This window comes from Neovison vison, chromosome 11 (genome assembly GCF_020171115.1).
Source record: "Neovison vison isolate M4711 chromosome 11, ASM_NN_V1, whole genome shotgun sequence".
Taxonomy (NCBI): domain Eukaryota; kingdom Metazoa; phylum Chordata; class Mammalia; order Carnivora; family Mustelidae; genus Neogale; species Neogale vison.
Genome location: NC_058101.1, coordinates 182,026,503 through 182,049,825, shown reverse-complemented (window position 1 = coordinate 182,049,825; position 23,323 = coordinate 182,026,503). Strand labels below are relative to the sequence as shown.

Here is a 23,323-nt window from a genome sequence, read left to right as displayed (position 1 = left end):
TTCTTTCTTAGCTAATTGCCAAGCTCACTTTGAATGTCTGGAGTCAGTGGGAGATGAGAGAAAGCAAATCTGTCACTCACCCCTGGCTATTCTCAAATTAGATTTGCCCTGAGACCGTCCAATCCTTCCATATACCAGACATCAAACAATTAATGACTACCTCAGATTAATCAATGATCCCACTGGGCAGTGCCCTGAAGAAGCGTGTGACACATGTAAACATGGCAGAAGCTACGCACGCCTGGACACCTAGTTCCCTGCTTAATTGGGAAGCAGCACGCACACGTGAGGAGAACAACATTTTAAAAGCTTTGTAATCCTGGTGGAGGCATTCAGGTTCGCAGTCTCCAGAGTCACTCTCTAGTCATCTCCAAATTCATCTAAATCCAACTCGACTGTATTCTAGAAAATATGTGAGTCATACAATAGCTCAGTATATCTGCAATGTCTCAGGTTCCCCCATAATCTGTGGGATGTTGGGAAAGGAAGGATTAGGGGTAGGAAGGGCTGCCTTCACAACAGCTTGCTTGCTTGCTTTTCTTTCTTTCTTTAAAAGATTTGATTTATTTGAGAGAGAGAGAGAGAGAACACAGCCAGGGAGAGGAGCAGAGGGAGAAGGAGAAGCAGATGCTCTGCTGAGCAGGGAGCCCGATGTGGGGCTCGATCCCAGGACCCCCAATCATGACGTGAGCTGAAGGCAGATGCTTAGCCGACTGAGCCACCCAGGTGCCCCTTCACAACAGCTTTTCTGAGTCCCATCGAAACAGGGCAGTGAAAACCGTCCCTCTATGAGGGCAAACAAGCAACTGTCAGAAACATCCGAACGTTTGGCTGAACTCAAATATTTTGTCAGGAGGTTCTGACTGAGTCTACACAAGGTCTTTTCCAAGGTCATTGCAGAGGCTGCCAACACTGAGATCAGACTGTTTACACCCTGAGCTCCACACCCAACCCCCCTCCCAATCCCGCCAAAACAGATTCTTTCTATTCCACACAGATTGGGGTTGTTTTCTCCTTGTTTTCCAAGCCCTTCATGTATGACCCTTCTTTTGCTAAGGAATTGTGTGACTGAGGGGAGGTCCCACATCGAGCTGAGGAATGTGGCTTCGTAGATGAAAAACCCTGGGCACCTGAGCCAGCTGCAGATGGAGGGGGGGAAGGGTGGCTTCACCTTGGCTCGGCTACGTGTCCTCACAAGCCAAGAAGTCACCGCGCAATTTTTAGGTTATTGAAATTTATCTCTCTCATGAGTCTGTCCCTAAAGCCCAATGCTTGCAACATCGTATTTCCTGTTTCAGGATTTCCTGAAACTATCACTGAGATATTGGCCTCTGTCAAGAAACCCATAGCAAGTCTTTTCTCTGGGACTACGGCCATGCACGTCAGCCTCGTCGGACAACCGGGCCGCACCAGCCGGCGCCATTCCACTTCTTCTGGCAAAGTGGATTTGTCACTTCGTTGCCCCTACCCCTCTGTCCCTTGCCACTGCCATTCTCTCTTACATTTTGAAAATGTAAAAGCCTCTTATTATAAAGTTTATCTGGGGTGTTGAGAGAGAGATCACAAGTAGGCAGAGAGGCAGGCGGGAGCGGGGGAATCAGGCTCCCTGCTGAGCAGAGGGCTGGATCCCAGGACCCTGAGATCATGACCTGAGCCGAAGGCAGAGGCTTAACCACTGAGCCACCCAGCTGCCCCCAAATCACATATTTTTAAAATGTGAGCTTCCATCTTTCTTATCTCAAAAAGGGTTTTATCTCCCTTTCTAATTATTCTAATAAATCTAAGAACTGTAAGTGCCTATTAGCACAAGGGGTTGTTCTTGTTTATAATGGTCTTAAAGAGAAAAAAGTAGAAAAATTAATTTGTACATTGTAAGATTTCATTCTCTTCCCCCATGACTGCTTTTGCTCCCATTTTTTTTTTTTTCTCTTTAGATACCTTGTTAGTGGGGCGCCTGAGTAGCTCAGATGGTTAAGAGTCTGCCTTCAGCTTAGGTCACAGGCTCAGGGTCCTGGGGTTGAGCCCCACATCGGGCTTCCTGCACAGTAGGGAGTCTGCCTCTCCCCCTACTTGTGCTCTCTGGCTCTCTTACTCTCTCAAATGAATAAATAAAATATTTTTTAAAAATTAGTCTTTAAACAATAATAATAATAATAAATACCTTGTTAGTTTTCTTCCCCCTCCTCCACTCCTCCTTTCTTCATTCTCTCAATCTTATCATACACACAGTGCATGCGCACGTGCACACACACACACACACACACACCCCTCACTACAAAATACTAACCATCCTCTAGACCTGGTTGTCAAGACTGAGTCACTGACCCAGGTTCCCTTTCTGACATAGTGAATCTCTACTTGGGGAGGGAGGTGTTGGTGTCTTCTCTGGTAGGGGACATAGGGTCTCTTCAGTGCATCAGAGATGTTCTAATGATGTTGAACTTCAAAAGGGGGTGGGAGGGTGTCTATGCATCTAATCATGAGAAAGCAATCAGATAAATCCAGATGACGGAATATTCTATAAGACAGGTGGTCCTGGGCGCCTGGGTGGCTCAGTGGGTTAAGCCGCTGCCTTCGGCTCAGGTCATGATCTCAGGGTCCTGGGATCGAGGCCCGCATCGGGCTCTCTGCTCGGCAGGGAGCCTGCTTCCTCCTCTCTCTCTGCCTGCCTCTCTGCCTACTTGTGATCTCTCTCTATCAAATAAATAAATAAAATCTTTAAAAAAAAAAAAAAAGACAGGTGGTCCTGACTCTTTAAAAATTGTCAGTGTCACAAAAGACCAAAAACAAAGCAAAACAAAACAAAGCAAAATAAGACAATTCTCCAAATAAAAAGAGATTAAAGGTATATAAGAAAGAGGGGCACCTGGGTGGCTCAGTTGGTTGAGTTCCTTCAACTCAGGTCACGATCTCAGGGTCCTGGAATCAAGCCCCACATCAGGCTCCCTCCCCAGCGGGGAGTCCACTTCTCCCTCTCGCTCTTCCTCTGTGCTCTTTGTCTCTCTCACATGAATAAATAAAAATCCCCTTTTTAAAAAGATATATAAGAAATAAAGGCAATATGTGATTCTCAATTGCATCTTGGAACAGAAAAAAGCAACAGCTGTAATAACTCATCATTTGTGCAGCTGGGAAACAGTGAATATGGACTGTGTATTAAATAATATTATTGGGGACGCCTAGGTGGCTCAGGCAGTTGAATGCCTGCCTTAGGCTCAGGTCATGATCCCAGAGCCCTGGAATCGAGTCCAGCATCAGGCTCCTTGCTCAGCAGGGAGTCTGCTTCTCCCTCTGCCTGCTGGTCCCCCTGTTTGTGCTCTCTCTCTCTGTCAAATAAATAAAATCTTTAAAAATGGATAGATAGATAAATAATAATATTGTATCAGTGTTTGATTTCTTGGATTTGGTCATGGGATTGTGGTTATTTAGAAGAATGTCCTTCATAGCAGATGGCAGGGGGGTGATGTTTGCAACTTTCTCTTTTTACATTTAATTCCAGTATAGTTAACATACAGTGTAATAGTAGTTTCAGGTATACAATAGGGTAATTTGCTAATTCCCTGCATCAGCCGGTGTTCATCAGAGGTGCACTCCTTAATCCCCGTCACCTCGTTTACCATCTCCCTCCTCCACCTCCCCTCTAGGACCCATCAGTTTGTTCTCAGTAGTTAAGAGTCTGTTTCTTAGCTTCTCTCTTTTTTTACCATATGAGTGAAATCATATGGTATTTGTCTTTCTCTGACTTATTTCACTTAGAATTATACTCTATGGCTCCATCCATTCATTGTAAATGGCAAGAGTTCATTTTTTGTAGCTGAATAATATATATATATATATATATATATATATATATACTGCATTTTCTTTATCCATCCATCAATACACAGCTGGGCTACCTCCATAATTAGACTGTTGCAAATAATGCTGCTATGAACACTCGCGTGCATGTATCCCTTTGAATTAGTGTTTTTGTATTTGGGGGGTCATTACCATGTAGCTCAATCACTGGGATCATAGGGTAGTTTTACTTTTTATTTTTTGAGAACCCTCCATACTACTTTCCAAAGTGGCTGTACCCGTTTGCATTCCCACCAACAGTGCAAGAGGGGTCCCCTTTCTCCACATCCTCTCCAACACTTGCTTCTTGTGTTGATTTTAGCCATTCTGACAGGTGTGAAGTCGTATTTCCTTGTAGTTTTGATTTGTATTTCCCTGATGAAGAGTGATGTTAAGCATCGTTTCATGGGTCTGTTGGCCATCTGAATGCCTTCTTGGGAGAAATGTGTGTTCATGTCTTCTGTCCATTTTAATTGGATTATTTGTCTTTTGGGTATTGAGTTTTACAAGTTCTTTATATACTTTGGATAATAACCCTTTATCAGGGACGCCTGGGTGGCGCAGTTGGTTGGACGACTGCCTTCGGCTCAGGGCGTGATCCTGGAGTCCCGGGATCGAGTCCCACATCGGGCTCCCAGCTCCATGGGGAGTCTGCTTCGCTCTCTGACCTTCTCCTCGCTCATGCTCTCTCTCACTGTCTCTCTCTCTCAAATAAATAAATAAAATCTTTAAAAAAAAAATAACCCTTTATCAGATATATCACTTGCAAATACCTCCTCCCATTCTATCGGTCGCCTCTGGGTTTTGTTGTTTCCCTTGCTGTGCAGAAGCTTTTTATTTTGGGGTAGTCATGAAAGTTTACTTTTACTTTTGTTTCCTTTTCTTCAGGAGACCTATCTAGAAAAACGTTGCTATGCCTGATGTCAGAGATCTTACTGCCTATGCTCTCTTCTAGGACTTTTATTGTTTCAGGTTTTATGCTTAGGTCTTTTAATTCTTTTTGAATTTATTTTTGTGAATGGTGTAAGAAAGTGGTCCAGGTTCATTCTTGTGCACGTAGCTGACCAGTTTTCCCAACACCATTTCCTGAAGGGACTGCCTTTTTCCCATTGGATATTCTTCCCTGCTTTGTCGAATACTAACGGGCTGTGTATTTGTGGGTTTATTTCCAGTTTCTATGCTGTTCCATTGATCTGTGTGTCTATTTTTTGTGCCAGGACCATACTGTTTTGAGTACTATAGCTCTGTAATATAATTAGAAATCTGGACTTGTGATGCCTCCAGCTTTGTGTGTCTTCTTCAAAACTACTCTGGCTATACAGGGTCTTCTGCAGTTCCATATCAATTTTAGGGTTCTTAGTTCTCGTTCTGTTGACCATACCGTTGGTATTTGATAGGAATTTTATTAAATCTGTAGATTGCTTTAGGTAGTATAGACATTTTCATAATATGTGTTCTTTCAATCCACAAGCATGAATTTTTTTCCATTTCTTTGTGTCATCTTCAATTTTTTTCATCAGTGTCGTACAGTTTTCAGAACACAGGTCTTTTGCCTCTTTGGATCACAAACTGCATTGCTAGGTATCTTATTTTTGGTGAAATTGCAAATGGGCTTGTTTCCCCCCCCCTTTTTTTTTTCTACTTCCTACTTAGGATTATACTCTTTCTACTGTTTCATTGTTAGTGTATAGGAACATGAGAGATTTCTGCACATTGGTTTTGTATTCTATGACTACTGAATTCATTTATCAATTCTAGTAGTTACTTTGGTGGAGTCCTTAAGGTTTTCATGTCATCTGCAAATAGTGAAAGTTTCCTTCTTTTCTACCGGTTTGGATGACATCTAGTTCACAACTTATTTTCAAATGGCATAAGTTAATTAATGAATTAATTAATTAAAAGAAAAAGGGAAATTTCTTTCCTTCTTTTTTAATTTTTATTTTATTTTTTAAAGATTTTATTTATTTGACAGACAGAGATCACAAGTAGACGGAGAGACAGGCGGTGCGGGGGAGGAGCAGGCCCTTTGCTGAGCAGAGAGCCCGATGCGGGGCTCGATCTCAGGATCCTGAGACCATGACCTGAGCTGAAGGCAGAGGATTAACCCACTGAGCCACTCAGGCGCACCGGCTTCTGTCCATTTAAACACATTTAAAATGTCACCCCACCCTGGTTAAACGGAGTTTTACTGTAATTTTGTGCTATAAGAGCAGGAGAGAAAATGATCTATCTCAAATGGTTACTGTAACAACTAAGTGCCATTACACAGGACAGTATCCGGCAGTGCCTGTCCCTAAAAAACACTAGTAATGCTTTCCTCATCCGAGCACCCCACGCTCAGAGACTGTTTTGGAAGACAGTGGTGCTAAGACAGCTGTTGCCCCCTACATGCCACACAACCCAGTTTGGGTCGATTGTCCTGGCTTAAATCACAGCTCCCCCTTTCACTCTCAGAAGTGTCCCAATTTGGACAATGATACATAAGGTCATCAACCTATTGTCACAGTCTTTCCGGAAAACATGCCTACGCTGCTGAAGTGCACAGAAGCCGCATCATCTTTCTGAATAAAGATGACCAAAATGTATTTTTAATGGCGTCCTTAGAGCTACAGCAAAAATCAACAAGCAAACAAATAAGCAGGGGACATCACAGGTTTCTTTTTCATTGTTCCTGCCCCATCACCTCCAGGCTGACTTCACGTTGACACTGGGACCTTGGACCATGAAAGCAGGAAATAGAAGACATCTGTGACTATACTTCACTCCTGAAAGACGCTCACCGAAGTGACCCGCATTCTCTCAGACTAGCAGATAATATCATTTCAGTGGTGAAGTGAGTCCTCTTATTAATGGTGTGTGAACCATACACAGGATGACTGAGCACAGCTTGTAAGGTAAAACTTTTCCAGGTGCTATGACTAAGTAAATGCCGACTGGCCCCAACCCTGGACTTAAGGTGAACAGATGCAGTTTCCACAGAGCAGAGCGGCTTGCCCAGTGGGCCCGCCATCTTTATTGCCAATCCCTAGTCACGGTTCTTATTCTTGCCAGAAATCACCCAATGTTGACAGAAGAAATGCCTCCTCTTCTAGGGAATAAGAATAAAACAATGGAAGAAAGAAGAGAGAAAGGATTTGCTTCTAGACTTGCCAACTCATTTTAAGTTTAAACTTTTTTAGTACTTTTAACACATCTTGTCAATATAGCATGTTTAACACACTCTTATCGATAGAACCCATTTATATCCCATCTCATGTTTCAGCTGTGGTGGTACGGAGTCAGAGGTAAATTCCATCCCACGGGGCTTATAAAATAAAGAAAGAAAGCTTCCAGGCAGTGGTTTACATTCTGCTAACGCATTTCCGTTCTCCTTCTGCTACTAGAATCAGAAGGTCAGCTATATGGTTAACAGGTGTTTTGTCCGTTCCATTCACTACTGGGTCCCCTGGCCCAGGATAATTCCTGGCACATAGTAAGTGCTCAATAAAAGTGTATTAAGTACATTAAAAAATTCCAGGCAGACTGATATTCTGAGTCACCCAAATAATGATAATTTCGATATATTTTTAAAATATTTTTCTTGTTCATTAATCCTTTTTTTTTGTTTGTTTCACAATTAAAAAAAAACAAAAGCTTCTTTTCCCTCAATGGAAGCTCTCATTACCTTTTATCTTACCCCAATTTCCAGGGAGGCAATCAATAATTTTTAAAAATCTCCCACTAGGGGCACCTGGGTGGCTCAGTGGGTTGGGCCTCTGACTTTAGCTTGGATTGTGGTCTTGGGATCCTGGGATCGAGCCCCACATCAGGCTCTCTGCTCGGCAGGGAGCCTGCTTTCCCCTCTCTCTGCCTGCTGCTCTGCCTACTTGTGATCTCTGTCTGTCAGATAAATAAATAAAATCTTGAAAAAAAAAAATCTCCCACTAGAAGTTCCATTTCCACTAATGGAAGACTTCAACTAAAAAAAAAAATATATTTTTAATTTAAAGAAAAATTGCTCCCCCTCTCCAGTATTTGATACCCTCTCTTCCTTTCTTAGAATTATAAAAACAAACTAATAAACTAAATACGCGCTTACACACCATCACCTCTGTTTTCACTCAATGTCAAAAGCATCACTTGTTAATATCACCACCAATTGCATCAGGACAGTTTCTAAGCATCAGATAAACTGATGCTTAAAGTGGTGGAAATTAGTTTTCCAAAATCCCAACTCTCACTTGAAAGTTGAAATGTTATCATTAGCAACAACTTCTATTACTGTTCTTAAAGTGACAGGCTCATTTTGTTTTTCATGAAGACGACTGACAAACCCAAGTCTGGATATCTGTAGTTTGCTAGATGCCCTTTTGAGTAAAAACAGTATTACATGAAAAAGCTGCTAGATCAACTCACAACCCAAACAATCACACAAGTGCTTTTCCTTGCTATTCTTACTGTGCTTTGGTATACAAAACTGACATATGTACTCCCCATTTTGTCTCGCAGAGTATTAAAAAGACATGGACTCAAAGATCAAGGTTTAATAAAATAAATCATTTTTATTGTTTCATCGAGGACATTTTAAAATAAAACTGGCATATTTTTTTTTCCCCTGTGTGACTCACTAGGTGAGTGCCCCATAGCCATGTTTACTCTATAAGAAGCAAGTTTTATTAGGCTGATTTCAAAGTCTCCTGCAAAAAGATACTGCCCTTGCTTCAAAACCCTTAATATCACCCCCTACCGACCCTGATAGTCTTTAAGTTTCTTAAATTGCCAATCGGCTTTTGTTTTTTAATTAAGGAGTTTGTGACAGCAAAATTCCAAATATCCATAATGGTTTATTTGGGCTGGCGTTATCACCTTCTCTGCTAAGCTACGTTGGATGATGTGGCCCTAGTTTGCATGAGAAATGAAATAGGGCATGAAAGTCTGACCTAATGTTCAGAACAGCCTTGGAAGCATTAATCAGTGTGCAACTCTGATTCATTTCAGAAGTTCCAGATAGCTCAACCGCTCGTGGAAGTGGTTCCAGGGGAACCCAAAGGAGCAAGGATGGGTATTTGGGGAAGAAGCCTCAGGAAGGTGAAAGGTGGTTTCTGTGGATCACGACTGGTCACTGGTCACACCCCCTTAGAGACACAGCCACAGCTTGGCTGTTAAGCCCAGTGAGTTAAGAAGATAAAAATCATGGAGGGTCACTCCTTTTCCTCCCACACCTCTGCCTCGTGCCCTTCTACTGAATGATTCCCACCACCAGGGTCACTAATTTAATGGGTTAGGCCCCGATACTGATCAACCAGAGAGGTTATGTGACTTAAAAGTAGGCTCCTAAAAAAAAAAAGAAAAAAAAAGTAGGCTCCTAAGCGTTGTTCTTGCATCAATAAATATGAAGAGCAAAACGGGACTTGTCTCCCAGGAGAAGTCCTAAGCAGGCTTCTATTCTTTTCTTCTTTTTTGATTTTCAGTTGGTAAGTAAACTTATTACTTAAAAGGGCAGGACCTCTAGACCTGGTCACCTCTCCCTCCTCTCTCTCATAGTCTAAGCACACTGAACGGGGCTCCTCCCAAGACTAAAAACTGCAAAATTGAAGGGCTTTTGCCAGAGATCACTGCACTGGGTTTAGCTGGGTTTGCACAGGTACTATAAAAAGGTCGTGTGATTCCCACTACACTGTTAGGAGTTTTGCGTAAAACTCTACCAAAATTCCCACGCAGGGGATTGACAGTACAATCTGAGCATTATCCTCAGTCTCTGGCTTTCATGATATCCTGGTATCACAAAGCCTTACCCAGAACCCCACATACTCTCTCCCATGTCTGACTCACACTGGCTACCCAATACAGCCCAATGCCTACCTCATAATAAAATAGCTATCAGATAACTAAGTGGAGAACTAAAAGGAACCCCATCACTAGTACTATCATTGGCCATTCTTTCGTTGTGTGCAAATCTCAGTCAAGGTCACCACAAAGGGTGATGACCACGGAGAGCTGGAATGGCTACAGCTAGCATTTATAGACAGAAGTATGAATACTGACTTATTTACACTTCACAACTTCACAGTGCCGTTAGATATATAATGAGCTTTTCCTGGTGAGCAAATGGAAGCTTAGACTTGGCCAGGGTATCACCTTTCTTTTTTTTAAAGATTTAGTTATTTATTTGAGAGAGACAGGAGCATGAGAGGGAGGGGCAGGGAAAGGGAGAGAGGGAGAATCTCCCGCAGACTCCGCCTATAGTGCAAAGCCCAACACAGACTCGATCCCATGACCCTGAGATCAAGAGCTGAGCTGAAATCAAAAGTTTCACACTTAACTGACCGAGCCAACCAGGTGCCCCCAAGATATCATCTTTAGACAGTATACTGAAGAGTAGGGACTAAAACCTGCTCTTCTTATTCTGGAGTCATAGTTCATAGTTCAGTTTTCCAAGTTTTGTAAGCATTTTTATTTCTGTAATCAGAAGAAGATAAAGGTTGACATTAGAATTATGCAGTAAAGGGGCACCTGGGTGGCTCAGTTGTTGAGCGTCTGCCTTCGGCTCAGGTCGTGATCCCAGGGTTCTGGGATTGAGCCCTACATCAGGCTCCCTGCCTGATGTGGGGGGGCCTGCTTCTCCCTCTCCCACTCCCCCTACTTGTGTTCCCTCTCTCTCTCTGTCAAATAAATAAATAAAATCTTTTTAAAAAGGTAAAGACAATTATCACAGTAAAAACAATTATCAATAATGGCAACAACAAAAATGAAAACAAAGACATTCCCTAAAGAAGGGTAAGAAAGTGCTTTACAGAACATTCAGGATTGCAAAATTATTTGAAACATAAACTAACCACCATTATTCTTGGCCTGTGAACTTTTACATTTTATACTTTGAAGATTCCAAGAAAGACTTATGTTATTTATGTAGAGTCGTACCCATGATGCTTCAGATAATATCATTCACTGAAAATTAACTCTCCTTTGGAGTCCCCCTAATGCCTTGTCATCCTTAGCAGGAATTATGAGCTACACTAACGGGTTTTTTTTTTTAAATGCATAGTATAACACTGAGCATTTCAATTTCAGGTCTGTGGCGTGCTGGGATTCATACAGTGTTCTATAGATATTAGGCTTGTTCTATGTGTCATCTACAATGTGTGACTCAAAGCAAGGATGTTCATTTTCGCTTATGTCTTCTACTTCCCAGTATCGCCTACAACACTGCGTTCAATTTGTTACTAATAATGACAAGAATCTCAATGGATACTCTAATTACTGGAATCTAGCTCTTAACAGCAACAAAGCCAGTCCATGATCAGGTTCTGAAATTTTGTAACTGCTACAGGATCAATGTCAAATTGATCTCATTTTCAGGTGAAGATGTGAAGACTATTGACTAGCATATGCGAGCCCTTTCTCCAACGTTTCTGAAAAGGTTTCTATCCACCTTGTCATATCACTTAGAGACTCGGTCTTGGAGAAAAACCCAAGCGAAATGCGCTGACACCCTAAACAGAATGTTACATCAGGTCCTCTACAACCATGAGCCATTCCTCACGGCATCCCAGTGAGAGAGGACTCTCTCTCAACCTGAGTTCACAAGTGGAGAGAGTGAGGTAGAGAGAAAGGTGTGGTCTGAGGGCTCAACGGACACAATGTCACTGAGGGGATCTACACGGAACTCAAAACCACACAGCTCCCTATTTACAGATAAGAATCCTTCTACTATGGAGCCACACCTCTCCCTCCATGACAGCAATTAACACAGACAAGGGTACCATCTTATTAATAAAAATCCTATTACGGAAGATGTGTGTGAATAAAGTCTCAAATCTACGCATACTCCAAGAGTCCCACAGAACTTTTAATTTATTTTCTCTGAAACATACCTCATTTTCAATCCCATGGAATTCCCTCTCCTCCCTCTTCTTCCCCCACAAGAAGTTGATGCCCCATTAAACAACCAATCCTTTCATTTCAGGGCTACTTCAGAAAAGTCTAGGCAGAATTTTGTCTACAGAGTCTTAATGAAGAACCGAGTAGAACAAAAGTACATGCAATGTTGAGGCTTAAAACATATGAGAAGCATATGAGCACTGGGGATTTGTTTAAGGCTTTTATGAAGGACTGGATCTACTGGATAATACCGCACCAGATGCACAAATCACATCCTGGGCTTTTTATTAAGGGTACGACAACAAAACTCATTTAATATACAATTTAAAATCTGGTGTGTAACACACAATCCCCCTTACCTATGCTTTCCCTTTGGGCATTATCAGAAAAAAAATGGCAGAGATCACCTACTTTCTAGCCCTAATACTACCCAAGAAGTGTACTTCTTCCTTCAAAGAGCTTTCTTCTTGAAAACCATGAAGTGGCGCTTAATGATTTACTACTGCCTGAGTAAAAATGTCTACAAAATGAAACTTCTTAATTTTGATAAACAAAGAACATTACACAGAGAAGAGCTTCAATGACCAGCCCAATAGCTTCTTTTTAGGTACAAAAACGAAGGCCTGGGGAAGTTAAGAGAGTTGTACTGAATCATGTTCAGTTAATGGCAGTGCTGGGATTGAGAAAAACCCAGTCACAGAACTGCCTCCCATCCAGCAATGTGAACTTTCTTGCTCCTGAATGAATGAACCTGATTTCCTCCTTACCCCTGCACACAGCCAGGGAGAGAGCTCCTCATGGAAGAGACTGGGCATGGCTGGTTCATGAAGGCACTGCCCTGGGGTCAAGGGAGAGCTGGCACCATGGGAGCCATCTTGAGTTTTCACCTCACTTATGTCAGGGACATAAGAATCAGAGACCATTCCTGTCCTCAGTAGCTGATATCTTTCCACAGTAAAGAGTACCAAAGCTAGGCACATCTGGTGGCAACAGGCTTTAGGATCCTCTAACAGCCTCCCCACCCCCACATGAGGAGAAAACGCCAGCCAGCGCTGTCTCCTTGTCTATCATGGAGTTCCAATAGGTGCTCCTGACAGGACAGCCACAACTTCTCTGTGCCAGGATCAGAAATAACAGGAAGGCTCACCTACCAGAGCGGGCTGCCCATTACTACAGGCTGTACATCAGCCTAAGAGAAGACAAATCACCTTCAACACAACCAGAGTTCCGGGGGGTCACCCACTTCCCTTCTCACATTGATCGGAGGGTACAGGGTGTCCGATCTCAAGATCATTATTCTGCTCTGCAGGAGAAGGGACCATTGAGAACATCTCACTGTTCAAAACAAACAAGGAGGAGGCACATCTTCCATAAGACATTCCACTTCGGGGGTGGGGGGAGTGGGGGCGGGGGCAGGGCAAGACGGAAAGAAATAGTAAGAGTAAGGAGAAGGCAGACAGGCATACGTTCTTCTGACTTGAAGAGAAAAAGTGGATAAAATGCACACAGCTTTTATTACTCACTTACATCCCTGGAAACCAACAGATGGAATCTCTCATTGCCAAGTTCTAATGCATTTCATGTTCATGCTCAGCATCAGGACCCTGGGCTTGCCAGACACTAATAAACTGCAGACAGAGAGGTGAGTATCAAGAATCCACAGCTCCACCCTCTGCCTCCCATGCAGGGAGGGAAACATTCACTCCACATTAGCTGAATGTCCACAAAAGGCAGCAGGTACATCGGTCCAGACATGTCAGCAGAAGGTGACCATAAGAAATATTTACTTTTTAGTATAAAAAATACAGAGGTGACCCCTAAGGGCAATTCACATCCATTATCTGAGAAGGCTCATTATGAGTACTGCAGCAAGTACTCCTTATCCTAAAGGATAGTCAACCAAGTAACTATGATACTCATGTATTAAGGCAACCTAGAAAATGAACCTCAGGAGAGCGCTAGTCTATATCATTCTGATCCTTCTAGAAATTAGTCCTTGAAAACCAGGGCCCAAAACTCTTGAGCTGAAAAATTTTTATTCCTATCAACCAGCCACCTTAGTGCCTGGGCTTCCTTCTTGGATTGCTCAAAGCTTGGTATCCACATCTCCCGCAAAGAGCTCCGGCGAGGAGCCAGAGGTGAGAAAGCAAACACCGCAGGCTCCGGGCAACTCAGGTGCATCACGTTGGCCTGCCATCTTTTGGGTGGTAAACCCTGTGTTGAGAGAAAGGAAAAAAGAATGAAAAATTTAAGAAAGCACAAAATCAAAAAAAAAAAAGAAAGAAAGCACAAAATCTTGGGTTCCTGCCTCAAGAGGAACAGAACCCAACATATACTTTTCCTTTTACAGCAAATACCTTCACTCCATAGTAACACAAACAGTCTCCTGCCAAGTATCTTTATGAAATTCCAGAACACAGGAAAGAAGGAAGAGATTCTACGAGCTCCCGGAGAGGAATTGTCCAATTCTGAGGATGAGCAGTTAGGAGGATGGTGTTAGATCTCTTGACAGTAACACTGAAGTTAAAAGGCAATGGTAAAACGAACTGATGAATGTGAATATTAGCGGGTAAAACTTTAAGAAGGAAAAGAATACTTGCGTAGCCTCAAAATACTTCCCCCCCACATATTTATTCATTTTTGTGTTGGATTTGACATAAATCCACAAAAGATTTGATATTCCTTAAGAAGGTGGAGATAACTTCCTTGCCCTTTGAACATGGCCAGGACTTAGTGACTCGCTTAATGGAAAGGTTAAACTAGTAAGCTCACAGAGAAAACCTAGCAGATTTCACCTCAACCAAATGATCAAAGTTAACATCACCGGTAATAATTCACATTGATATGATGTGTCCTCTGATACAGTGTGAAGAGAAAGGCCCTTTCACCCTTGAAGTAATATTCCCCCAAATCCATAACCTACGTTTTAACATGAGAAGACATCAGACAAATTCATGGAGGGACAGTCCACACAAATATTGACCAGTGCTCTTCCAAAGTATCCAAAGTTTGTAAAAATAAGGAAACTGAACGGCTGATCACAGTTTGAAGAAGACTAGGGAGACATGAGAGCTAATTCCAATTTGGTATCTTGGATTTGATCCTGGAACAAAGGATAACAAAGGATGTTAGTGGGAAAACTGGCGAAATATGACTAAAGTCTGCAGGTCCGTTAAGAGCTGTGGGCCAGCATTAATTTCGTAAGGTTGACAAATGTACCATGGTGATGTACAATGTCAACAACAGGGGAGGCCAGGCGCCGGTATAGAGGAACTCTGTACGATCTTTGTAACTCTTCTGTCAATGTAAAATAATTTCAAAACTAAAAGCCTTTTAGAAAGCGATGCAAAATGCCTCCCAATTCCAAGGAAAAAGGACAGTTTATACACTCAGCCAAACTATTGCTTAAACAGAGTAGAATGAAGACGTTTCAGACTTCCTCGCATATCCCTTCTCGGGAAGCTGTGTGAGGGTAGGATCCAACTAAGGAGCAAAACTAAGGAAAATGGAGACAAGCATACAAGAGATCTGTCAGAAAGAGGTAAGAAAGGAAGATCCCCAAGTGCTGCAGAAGGGACCTCTCAGGCACACGAGGTGGCAAGGGCAGCCGGTACGCTGGTGAGGCTCAGAAGGCTCTGTGAGTGATTTCTTCAACAAGATGAAATGAACTGGATGCCTGGTAGATCTGAACATCTTCAAAGGAGAGTTAAACAATCAACAAGGATTGAATGAGTGGTACATCCATAGAAAAATAATCAAACAAGATGACAAACAAGAGGGAAACAAAGATCTGTCCAGGCGAGGAAGGTAAATCACAGTACACTACATGGCTCGTCTCAGAATAGCAGATGCACAGTCATGATCACAGAAACACTGAACATCAAAAAAAAAAAAAAAAAAAAAAATCTGAGTGCATAAGAATTTTATTTAGAAACAATGAATAAGTATCAAAATAATCAGCTAAATGTGATGGTAAGAGATTCTACTGGGAAAAAAAAAAAAGAGAGATTCTACTGGGGAGGGGGAAAAGGGGAAAATAAAAGACTGCTCTTTTTTTTTTAAACTAACTTTGCAGAATTATTTAATATAGTTTTAATATTAAATTTATTAGTTTAATAAATTAGTTTTAAATTTAAGTTCAGTTTAAATTTAAGTTTAAAATTAATTAAATTTGATAGTTTAAACTCGTGCAGATATATCTTTTTCAAAAAAAATTTAACGTGAAGATATTAGGGTTTAAATGTGTTGGATTTGTAATAATTAGAATCTTCATCAGGAATTTAGAAAGCAGAGTAGGAAAATCAATTTGGAAATACAATAATTTGGGTACCTACCTACAGTTGGATCGATATATTCTCTCTTTGTTAAACCTCCCATTAGAAGCATATAAGAAGATATTAGGGTGTAGCCTGAAAAAGAGATGACCTAGTATGCATATAAAGCTTTCTTCAAGCATCTGAATGGACTCTAAGTAGAAGAGTGAATTAACGTGTTTAGAAGAGGGACAAGGATACAGTTGCCTAAATCCTCCCTGCTCTTGGGGACCACTGACAAATGATTATGGAGTATGGCTTCCAGGGCCTGGAACTAGTGCAAAGTTTCTTTACAAAGACAACACTGGGGAAAAAAAAAAAAAAAAAAGACAACACTGAGCACAGAGAACAATAACACAAATCCTAATAACAAACCACTAGGAAATGCTAAGACTTAAAATCTGGGAAGTCTGAACAATAATATAAAATAATAAAAAAAGGTTTTTTTCAGAAAACCAAAAATAGGCTCAACTCCAGCCACTTTAGCCGGAGTTCATGGCTAGATAGAGATTGTATCTGGAGCAAAAGCAGAACAGAATCAAGTGAGGAGGACCCAAAGTGATTACCATGAAACATTATAACCCACTCACATTACCATCTCACATTATAAGCCACTGAACTAAAAGAGTCAGAGGCAGGTAGCTAAGAATGGACGAGAGAAGGGAAAGTGCCAGTTCAAAACAAAGAACGATATAATTGTCAAAACTAAGAAAAGATAAAATAGGCTGCCTTAAGAAATAATGAAGATGCCAACATTGGAAATGTTCCAAGATCATTAGCAGATGACTTGTTCGTGATACGTGAATCACCAGTCATCTGGTAGCCATACTGACCACATGCCATGGGATGGCCTTCCCAACCCTGACCTTGAATAACTGTTTATATGAGAAAGCCAGTAACAGTACTGTTTCGTTGCCTGCCCACGCAAGGGTCCATTCAACAGTGTACCACAAAGTTACATCTGAAATGATATCACAAAGAAAAGAATCTTATGAAATGGACTCTTAATTCCAGAGTTCTTGTAGAAATATTTCAGAGTATGACCTGAAGGAAGTGTGTTTGATGAAATAGTTATGACATTTTAGAAGTAACTAAATAAATTTCAGCCTCCCAAATTGACTTTCCAGCTGGGGTTCTGGGCAGAAAAACAAGCTGTTTCTAAAGTATGATTAGCAAATATTTTGCTTCCAAAGAGGACAACAATAAGGACAAAGTCAAACAATCTATAAATTCATAACTTTTCTTGAGCCCCTCAGGGAACTGAAATCACGCGGCAACAAAGAAAACTGAATTTCATGACAAGACCCTTTAAGGAGAGATGGATACATGATCTGTTTAACCTTTGACACAACATGGAAAAAGAGGTGGTCATCATACAAAGAGGTAATAAGAAATCAGTTAAATTTTTAACAAATTTTTAGAGGTGAAGTAGGAGTTATATGCTGGTTTAGAATCCCTAGGAGCCCCAGACAGAAAAGAAGAATTCAAACCCACTCTAAAGCTCTTTCCCATGGACATTCACCAGTTGCCCAGGAGGAAAATTAGGAGCAGAACAGAAGACTGAAAATATTTTAAACTGAATCAACATTAACATAATAATCTAAATTTGTAGGAGATAGCGCAAGCAGTGATTGGAGGCAATTTTATAGCATTAAACATATATATTATAAAAGTATGAAGGTTTAAAATCAATGACCCAAGTTTCTACCTTAAATTTGAGAAGAGCAAATTAAGTCCAAATTAATAATAATTAAAATAATAAAGAACAGAAATCATTAAGATATAAAGCAAAATATTAGGAGCAGGTAAGGAAAAGTGAAGCGGGTTAAATCGGAGGGAGAAATGAACCATAAGAGATTGTGGACTCTGAGAAATAAACTGAGGGTTTAGAGGGGAGGGGAGTGAGGGGGTGGGTGAGCCCAGTGACAGGTATTAAGAAGGGCACGTATTGCATGGAGCACTGAATCTTATACATAAACAATGAATCTTGGAACACTGTATCAAAAACTAATGATGTATTGTATGGTGACATAACATAATACAAGAAAGTTTAAAAACAAAACAAAACAAACAAACAAAAAAGATATAAAGCAAAATTTTAAAAAATCAATGAAATCAAGTTAATTATTTGAATAGATCAATAAAATGGATAAATCTCTATTTAGATTAACCATAAAACAGATACAATATACTAATAATGGTATGTCAGTCAACTTTACAACTTGGGTAAAATGAAAAAAATATTCCTTAGAAGACACAATCTACCAAAGTTCACTCAAAAAGAAATGAATAACAGGAGTAGCTTTATATCTATTAAAAACAATTCAATTTCTATTTTAAAACCTTCCACAGAAGAAACAAAAAACAAAAAAACACCTAGGTACTGATGACTTACTGGTAAATTCAGCAAAATATGTAAGAAAAAAATGATACCAATTCTACACAAACTCTTTCAGAAAACACAAGAAAAGGGAACATGAGACCAGCATTACCACATAAGAAAACTAGCCAAGGCATTAGGAGGAAAAATATGGAACAGTATACCTCATGAATATAGAAGCAAAAATACCTAACAAAAATATTTAGCAATTCAAATCCAACAATAAATAAGAAGGATAATACACTATAACCAAGTGAAGTTTAGCTCACAAATCAAAGTCAGTTTAATCTTCAAAAATCATCATTATAACTCACCATTAAATAAACTAAAAAAGAAAAACCATATGATCATCTCAATGGATAAAGAAAATCATTTAACAATTCCATGTCCACTCATGATAAAAATCCTCATAAAAGTAAGAACAGAAAGAAACTTTCTCAAAAGTCCTACAGTTAACATCGTAAACAATAATGAAAAACAATGTTTTCTCTTTATGACATGGAACAGGGTGAAGACATATTGTCCCAATAGTACTATTCAAAATTTTAATGAAGATTTCTGTGCAGTAAGGGGAAAAGAGAGAAGAAATAAAAGGCAAATAGAATGGTGAGTGCTGTGAAGTATATAAACCTGGTGATTCACAGACCTGTACCGCTGGGGCTAATAATATATTATATGTTTACTAAAAAATTAAAAATTAATTTTTAAAAAGGCAAATAGATTGGAAGTCTGGGTAATATCTTTTTTTTTTTTGGTAAATGATATGATCATAATTGTAAAAAAAATCCTAAGAAATCTATTAAAAAGATACAGAATTAATCAGTGTAATTAATAAGGTTGTAGTCTACAATGTCAACATACAAAATCAATTTTACTTCTATTTGTTAGCAACAAACAATCAGAAAATTAAGGGTTTTTTTAATTAAGTTTTTAATTAAAAAATGCATTGAGGTGCCTGGGTGGCTCATTAGGTTAAGCCTCTGCCTTCAGCTCAAGTCATGATCTCAGGGTCCTGGGATGGAGCCCCACATTGGGCTCTCTGTCTGTCAAATAAATAAATAAAATATTTTTTAAAAATTTAAAAACAAAAATAAAAATAAAATAGCATTTATTATAGCATTAAGAAATGTGAGCTACTTAGGGATAAATTTGACCAGAGTTATAAAAAACCTGTATATAATAATGTATAGAGAAATTAAAGAAAACCTAAATATGTGGATAGATCTATCATTCTTATGGATTAAATGTCTCAATATTGTCAATTCTCCCCCAAATTAACACATACATTCAGCACAATCCCAATGAAAATGCTATCAAACATTCTCATATAAATTGGCAAAGGGACTTTAAAATTTATATGGAAAAGCAAAAGACCTAAAAATGATGAAAATAATTTTGAAAAAGAACCAAGTTGGAAGACTGACACTACCTCATTTCAAAACTTATTATGAAGCTACAGTACCTAAATATAGGCATATTTACCAGTCTAAAAATTAACCCATATATAAAACCAATTGAGTTTTGAAAAAAAGCCAGGTAATTCAATCATGAAAAATAAACAGTGCCAATACTGTTGAATATCCAAATAAACAAACCTCAACTTTTACAACGTGCTGCCTCACAAAAATTAATTGTACTTAGACTATAGACCTAAGTGTCTTGCGGGACAAAATGTCTAGAATAAAAGAGAAGCGTATCTTAGTGACCCTGAGTGACACAAAGATTTTCAAACAGGACACAAAAACCAAACAACAAAAGAAAAAAATGATGAGCGGGACTTCATCAAAATTAAAAACTATGCACTTCAAAAGATACTTTTAAGAAATGGAAAAACAAGGTGGCCAGGTGGCTCAGTTGGGTTAAGTGTCTGCCTTCAGCTCAGGTCATGATCCCAGTCCCATGTCAAGCTTCCAGGGAGGCTGCTTCTCTCTCTCCTTCTGCCTGCTGTTTGTGCTGTGTCCCCTGTTTGATTTTATAAATAAAATCTTAAAAAAAAAAAAAAGAAAGAAAGAAAGAAAGAAAAAGAAAATGGAAAAACAACCCCCAAACTGAAAGAAAACATTTGCTATATAAAGGATTCTTAGAACTTAAGATTAACAACTCAATTTCTTTTAAATGAGGGACCATCTGAAGAGACATATCACCAGACATCGATGACAAATAAGTCCTTAAAAGATACTCAAAATCATGAGTTACTAGAGAAACACAAATTAACACAAATTAACTAGAGAAACACATAATTACCAGTATGCTCCCACCACAATAGTAAAAACTAAGATGACACCAACTGTTAATGAATGGAACTCACATACAATGATGGTGGGAAGGTAAGACAGAGCAACTCTGGAAAACAGTTTGGTAATTTCTCAAAATGTGAAACGTACACCTTTGTAATTTTTTACAAAAGGAGCTATTTTGCTCCTAGGTATTTACAGAAGAGATATGAAAGCCTATTCTCATACAAAGACTTAGCAGCTTTATTTGTAACAGCCAGAAACTGGAAACAACTCAAATGTCCATCAGCAGGTGAATGGGTAAGGACATTTTGGTACATGCAAACCTCAACAATAAAGAGAAATTATTGATACACGCAGTGTTGTGGATGAAGGTCAATGTTATGACGTGCAGTGAAAGAAGCCAGGCACAAAAGAGAATCACAACATGATTCCATTTAATAGAATGTTAGAAAACTGACTTAGGTTCTTTGACAAAAGTGAGAAAAAGCAGATGTATGGATGCCCAAGGAAGGGGTCAGAGGGATGAATTAGAAAAGGACACGTGGAAACTCTTGAGGATAGAAATGTTTCTTATCTTGATTGTGGTGATGGTTTCACAAGTCTATGCCACAATAAATACGCATTTTAAATATGTACAGTTTATTCTACATCAATTATACCTCAAAGCTAATTTTTAAAAGTTTATCCCAATTGTGTGAAGTTGTATCTATAATGATTCCATGTTGTATCTCCTATGATAGCCTTTTTGAGCAAAGGATCGTTCATCATTAAATATTCTTTAACTGACTAAATTAATTCAATATTGAAAGTCTTTTCCCTATATAAATAAAGTGTACAACATGGAGCACAGGCATACTCGGATTCAGTCTGTGTGGTGGACAGACTACAGATGGCCCCCAGCATTCCCGCCTGCTGGTATTCACGCCTTTGTAATCCTTCCCACTCGCATGTGCATGTTAATTGTCACTTGCTTCTAGGCCATAAAATACAGCAAGGGTGAGAGAATGTATGTGATTATGTATACATGGTAACATATGCCGGTCTTGCTGGACTCTCTCTCTCCCTTGCTGGCTTAGAGGAAGCAGGCAGCCATGTTGGGGAAGCCCCTATGAAAGGAACTACAAGTGGCCTCTAAAGGCTGAGGGCAGCCTCCAGCCTCTGACCAGTAAGAAGCTGAAGCCCTCAGTCCTACAGCCTCAAGAAACTGAATCTGGCAACAAACGTGAGCTTACAACAGACCTATCCCCAGTTGAGCCTCCAGATGAACCTCCAGCCCTGACCGATCCTTCGATACCAGGCTTCCAGCAGACCCACCTAAGCCATGAGCTACGTAACCACAGAGACTGTGAGATGACAAATGTGTGTTGTTTTAAGCCACGAAGTCTGTGACAATATTGTTTACACAGCAACAGATAATTCCCTGGGTCTCTGTGGAGGGACAGCAGGGAAGGAGCAAAGTAGAGAAAGGGGAAAAGCATTTGATATTCTTATAGTATTTCCTACATCTAAATACAATGATAAATTTTTATCAACCACAAGACAAAAAATGATCAGAGTTAGAGGCAAACAAATTATTTCTTCCAGCTTTTCTTTGGCTGAAGGAGAAAAAGTGAAGAAACCTGCCATATGTAAGCTCTAACACATCTTGTAAAACCAATGAATAAATGCAAGTAAAAAGAACTGGTCGAAAACCCTTTAACTTACTTTCACAATATATTTCATTCTGCTTTTCAATAATGAGGACGTCACCATTTAAGAATTGTAGCGCAATCACTGAAATGCAAGCAAAGCCCTTTAATCATCTTCACTGACCACCCCTCTGGGAGGAACAGGAGCTCATCAGAGGACAACCCTTTCCATCTCTTTCTCTTCAAAGACTCCAAAGAGAAGACATTCAATCACACCACCTTCAGGCGCTCTGAAACGCCACAGTCAGCTGTCTCTCTGGAAATGCAGGAATATATGTATTCTCCTATGATTTTTAAAAAGCTAGCTACCAGCTCCTACACTCTCTCCCAGTCCCCAGCAATCATTCCAACAGGCCGTCCGTAAGGTGCGGAAGCAGTGAGGGTTTGTGTAGTTCTCGGGTTTTCTAGGACTACGATCCCCAAGCCTGGCAAGGATGGTGATATGTAGCTCAGGCAATCATCACCCTCAGACGTTCTGTTTTCTGCTTTGGTCAACTTTCAGAAGAAATAATGGGGATAGCATGGACAATTGATGTGGTCTCTACCTTCTCTCATGTTTTTTGCAGTGTGTGGATTTTGATTTTTGCTGTACTGGGGCCTTATAAATTAGGTCAGAAAGGAAGTCACTGGAAATCAGGATGTGTCTGAGAAAAATGATGTCAAATTTAGTGTTCGTGCCACTGACCAACACACTTGGCTTAAAATAAATGATTTCATGAATAAAAATTTGTTATATAAAACCAGATAAAGTAACTTAAATTTTTATAATAATTGAAATGAGGAAAAGGATCTTGCAAACACTTTTAAGTCATCTAAATAAACATCTATTTAGCATATGAAAGCCTTGTATAGTATACATACAATACACAAAAATAATTCCACATACCGCGTAGGCTTATGTCTGGCCTGAAATTAATATGCTAGTCAAAAAAAAAAGAAAAAACCAAAACACATTTCAATATTTAATAAAAATTGTTTGCCTTCAGAGAATGTAGATAAACATTATGT

The 23,323-nt window shown here is 39.8% G+C and overlaps 1 protein-coding gene across 1 annotated transcript in view; it reads right to left on the bottom strand.

The window, feature by feature from the left end:
* Positions 1–13,160: 13,160 nt before the first annotated feature.
* FUT10 (fucosyltransferase 10) overlaps positions 13,161–23,323 on the bottom strand; it is a 69,503-nt gene continuing 59,340 nt past the window's right edge. Inside the window, exon 4 of the mRNA XM_044225409.1 lies at positions 13,161–13,911. Coding sequence (XP_044081344.1) covers positions 13,687–13,911 — 225 coding nt within the window. The 3' untranslated portion in view covers positions 13,161–13,686. The remainder of the gene's footprint in view (positions 13,912–23,323) is intronic.